This window comes from Haplochromis burtoni, unplaced genomic scaffold, assembly GCF_018398535.1.
Source record: "Haplochromis burtoni strain Fernald_Lab_line unplaced genomic scaffold, NCSU_Asbu1 Contig_524, whole genome shotgun sequence".
Classification (NCBI taxonomy): Eukaryota; Metazoa; Chordata; class Actinopteri; order Cichliformes; family Cichlidae; genus Haplochromis; species Haplochromis burtoni.
In genome coordinates, this window is record NW_024582885.1 from 85,710 (window position 1) to 90,622 (window position 4,913).

A 4,913-nucleotide genomic window follows, 5' to 3' on the forward strand; every position below is an offset into this window, starting at 1 on the left:
TCTAGCCTCAGTGCTTTCAGCCTCGCCTGCAGCAGCGGCTTCGTCCATGCCTTCGCCTGGCCCAGCTTTAGCTTCGACTTCGCCTGGTCCAGCTTCAGCGTCACCTGGTCCTGCCTCCGTGTCTTCGCCTTCAGCGTCGCCTGGTCCTGCCTCCGTGTCTTTGCCTTCAGCGTCGTCTGGTCCTGCCTCGTCTGGGTCTGCGGTTAATCGGCCACCTTCCAGGCTACTGGTCGTGGGCGGCCCCCAGACCCCCTTCGCCTGAGTCGCCGCAGTTGCCTTCCGCACGGCCAGCCTCCGGAACAGTGCCGTCGCCGCCGCCGCCGTTGCTGTCCGCACGGTGTGTTTCTTTTTTTGTCTTCTTTTGGTTTTGGACTCGTGTTTTGTTTTATGGCCTTCTAGTGCTCTTGTTTTTCTTTAGCTCTGCCCAGTTTAGGTTCCAGTTTCATGTTCCCCCGCCATTGCTGTTTGTATCCACTCCTGTTAATAAATGCTCACCTGCATCAGAGCTGCTGCATTTTGGGTCCTTTCTACTAACTCCACACGTCTGCCACAACGGACGTGACAGAAAAGCTTTTTCTGTGATCATGGACCTGTGTTTTATCTGGCATGCAATGATACATCTTTAAAAAGCATAATGGCATATGTTCCCTTAGTTAGTTTAATCTGTATTCCTTTAATATTAATAGCGTTTACTTATGTTTGCATTTCCATAGCACTGAGCAGAATTGCGTCGGGAAGGGAATGACTCAAAGCACTGGAGACACATAGGAAACACACCCGAAGCAAATCGGGAATATTGAGGAATAACAAGACAAGGGAAGTAAACTCTACACAAGACACACAAGACAAAAGACTTTCACAATAAAACAGGAAAGAAGAAGCAGAATATAAACAGAGACTGCAAAGGATAAAATAAATTATAAAGGAAACTATAGTATATTATTTATACACGAGAAGAGTCAAACAGCATAAGAGATTCTCAATAAACAAGGAATCACAAAACCCAAAAGAACTGTAAATACAAAACCCTGGGTCTAAAAACCCAGGGATCCTAACAAATAATTTAAATGAATTTGTTGGCACTAGTCTACTTTTACTGGGGCACATACGCTTATGTTGCTAAGGATGTTTCTTACAGTTAGATTCATAGCGACACATTTTATTTTGCGATTGATTACATTTTTTTTTCAATGAAAACTGTGTCAAAGCTTTGATTGAAACTATAGAGCCAGGTATAAAATATGCATATTAATTAACTATATTTTTCAAAGAACAATGGTAATTGAATTTATTATGTAAAGAAAACAGACTACTAAATGAAAGATGAAGGTTTTAACCTGTTTAACTTGAACATCTTCAAGTATGCCTTACCTTGCCTTCCTTTTTCATGACTTAGATTCTAGTTTCTTGGCGCTATTCCTTGGATGCATGAAATATCAGTATAAATGCAAAAATTAAAGAGAGCGCATTAACATATTTAATGCAAAATAACATGAAAAATCTGTTAGTACAGATGTTAAATTTACGATTTAATGTGATTTAAAGCTAAAGCATCAGTATTTTAATTTAGCATGCTGATCTAAAATAATCTTCCCAATGTTACCTCCTGAAAAGCTAAGTATTTTTATGTGATGTTAAATTTATATAATTTTATTATATTACACTGAAACCTGAGCTGCTGGAATTTTACTTTTTTTTTTTTTTTTGCCACCCAGTGAGTAGAAAATAAGATGGCCATGTGACAAAGTTACTTGCTTCTGCTGCATCACAGTCTTAGAGGTAAAATACAAATACCAGGTTGGTCATGAGATGCCTCACTGTAGTGCACTGCTTATGTAGTTTGGGCAAAATTTTATTACAGCAACTTTGGATCAGATGCTTCACTTTGTGTTATATGCTTTTATCTGTGATTTTTATGACTAAGGAAACCTATTTGTAATGGACTCAGAAGAAAAAGCCACTACTAAGTCTAATTCCACATTTGTTCGCCCTGCAATATTTTATCTCAGTGGATTTTCCAACATCCCTCATGTTAAGTATTTCTATGTTTTCCTGTGTTTTGTCTACATCATGACTGTTTTGGGGAATGGCTTTCTTCTCTCACTTATTTGGCTGGTGAAGACTCTTCATACTCCTAAATACATGATTGTGTTCAACATGGCTTTGGCAGATTTGTGTGGGAGCACAACTCTCATCCCAAAACTATTAGACACATTTCTTTTTGACAGGAGATACATTGTTTATGAGGCGTGTTTAAGTTATATGTTCTTTGTTTTTTTTTTTGGAGGTGTGCAGTCATGGACGCTTGTCACTATGGCATATGACAGACTTATAGCCATTTGTTTCCCTTTAAGGTATCATAGCATTGTGACTAAAACATCTATTACATCAATGTTGCTGTTTATATGGCTTGTTATGTTGAGTCTAACAACATTAGTTGTTGGGCTTGTTAATCGTCTTTCCTTCTGTGACTCTGTTGTAGTGAAAAGCTTTTTCTGTGATCATGGACCAATATATCGTCTGGCATGTAATGATCCATCTTTAAATATCATTATGGCAAATGTTGTTGTAAGTATAGGAGTCTTTATTCCGCTAATATTCATAGCCTGCACTTATGTTTGCATTTCCATAGCGCTGAGCAAAATTGCATCAGGAGAGGAACGACTTAAAGCACTGAAAACTTGTACTTCTCATCTGATCCTTGTTGCTATTTTGTTCCTACCATTTGTAGGTACAAACATTGCTGTATGGACCTCCTACATTCATCCTAATGCCAGAATTATAAACTCAACTTTGACACACACCATACCAGCTTTGATCAATCCTATTGTATATGCTTTGAAGACAGAAGAAGTAATGAGTGCAGTCAAGAAGCTTTGGAAAATAAATAATATTAGCAGTCCAGTCACAAAATGGTGAACCAAATGTTTCTATTATATTGACCCATTTGGGACTATTACACTATACTTAAAAAAAAACAAAAACAAGTTCTAGCTATTTGTGCTATAATATTACATTTAGAAATAGTGTATTATGTTATGTTCTTCACTGTATATCATGTTTACATAAAATGTTTTGAATACTGTATATTGTATGGAAAATAATTTTAACACCCACAACCCTTGAAAAAAGTTTTAAAAAAGCAATGAATGAATGAAAGTTGAATTTATGTACCTGTTTTTTTTTCAAGTTATATATTTAAATATAAAAACCAGGAGGATGGTTGGAACTGTGTATTCACCTTTATTCGATCAGGAAGTAAAAAAATAATTTATTTAGCAATAATGTCCCTAAACATATGAATATGTGACTATGGGTTCTTCTATATGACATATGTAAAATCTGAAAGAAAGCCATCATATAAACACAATGAACAAAACTTATCATTCAGACCTCAGGCAATAAATCCCACTAAGAAAATATGAACCATTTCCTATTTGAAAAGAAGTAAGAGGAAGCAAGTGCTTATCATATTTCATCAAATGTATTTGTTCTTGTATATGCACATATATATATACACTATCTATAGATAATATATCTAGTTATATTAATATAAAGATGCCCATATATTGATGTATAATTATGTAATTATGCCAATCCAAAATATTCCTTTATCTATTTCTACTTCTTGGTTGATTTTGAATCACAAATTAAGTTTAAAGCAGCCAGCCCTGTTACGTTTGTGGACAGTGTTAGAGCAGCATACACAGGGCTGTACTGTGCATATGATGAAAAAAAACTGTGCGATAAATTATTTTGCATAAGTAGCACTTGTGGCCTCTCTTCCCTGTGCCATGGCTTCTAACCTCTCCTCTTTAAGGAGAAATTGAGAAATAAAGGGTAGAATGCTACAACCCGAGCTGCTCATCACTGTCTTTGTTACCTGTTGACGGTGTTGGACTGAATGATGTGCTGGGGTCAACATTCTGATTTCTTAGCTAGCTTTGCATTAAGTTGCTGTCTGTGCAGATTCTTGAATAGAGTAGAAGTTGTTTTAGCATCATAATACAGTTGTTTTTGTCCCGGAAGTGGTCACCATTTTGATCATCACACTCTTGTGCTATCTTGATATAATAAAAGTCAATTTGTCTCCCTTTAAGGTATCATAGTATTGTTACTGAAACATCAATTGCTGCTATTCTGCTGTTTGTATGGATTTTTTTGGTGAGTGTAATTGCAACCATGGTTGGGCTTGTTAATCGTCTTTCATTCTGTAGATCTTTAGTAATAAACAGCTTTTATTGTGATCATGGACCAATTTATCATCTAGCTTGTAATGATACATCTTTAAATTTCAAGTTAGCATTTTCCCTAGTCATTATAATTCTCATCATTCCCCTAGCATTCATAGTAGTCACATATATCTGTATTTTCATAGCACCGAGGAGGACTACTTCAAGAGAGGAACGAGTCAGAGCGTTAGAAACTTGTACTTCTCACCTGATCCTTGTGGTCATGTTCTTCTTGGCAGTTGGAATCACTAACATAGTTGCAATGGCCTTCTACATTGATCCTAATGCTAGAATGATAAATTACACATTGACACACACCATACCACCTTTGCTCAATCCTATTGTATATGCTTTAAAGACAGAAGAAGTGAAAAATGCAATAAAACAGCTTTGTAAAAGAAATAATGTTAGCAATACAGTCACAAAATGGTGAATCATATGCCTCTACTTAGACTATTACAGTAGACTTTCTTTTAGCAAATAAACAACAACTATTGACCTGCTCACTATATGTGCTATAATATTTAGAAATAATAATAATGTGTTATGTGTTCATTACTGTATATCATGTTTACATAAAATGTTGAATATCATATAAAATAATAGTATATTTTAAATCAAATCAAATCAAATCACTTTTATTGTCACATCACATGTGCAGGTACATTGGTACAGCACATG

The 4,913-nt window shown here is 35.9% G+C and overlaps 3 protein-coding genes across 3 annotated transcripts in view; all 3 read left to right on the forward strand.

The window, feature by feature from the left end:
• LOC121812310 (olfactory receptor 1500-like) overlaps positions 1 to 207 on the forward strand; it is a 13,596-nt gene extending 13,389 nt beyond the window's left edge. The window contains exon 4 of the mRNA XM_042214154.1: positions 6 to 207. Coding sequence (XP_042070088.1) covers positions 6 to 207 — 202 coding nt within the window. The remainder of the gene's footprint in view (positions 1 to 5) is intronic.
• Positions 208 to 1,938: 1,731 nt separating this feature from the next.
• On the forward strand, positions 1,939 to 2,919 carry LOC102314142 (olfactory receptor 1-like). The gene has a single exon (XM_014329224.1). It carries the CDS (start codon positions 1,939 to 1,941, stop codon positions 2,917 to 2,919), a length of 981 nt encoding a protein of 326 aa, XP_014184710.1.
• Positions 2,920 to 3,845: 926 nt separating this feature from the next.
• LOC102313848 (olfactory receptor 5K4-like) lies at positions 3,846 to 4,665 on the forward strand. Its single transcript, XM_005947317.1, has 2 exons — positions 3,846 to 3,872; positions 4,081 to 4,665. Exons 1-2 carry the CDS (start codon positions 3,846 to 3,848, stop codon positions 4,663 to 4,665), a joined length of 612 nt encoding a protein of 203 aa, XP_005947379.1.
• The last annotated feature ends 248 nt before the right edge of the window (positions 4,666 to 4,913 follow it).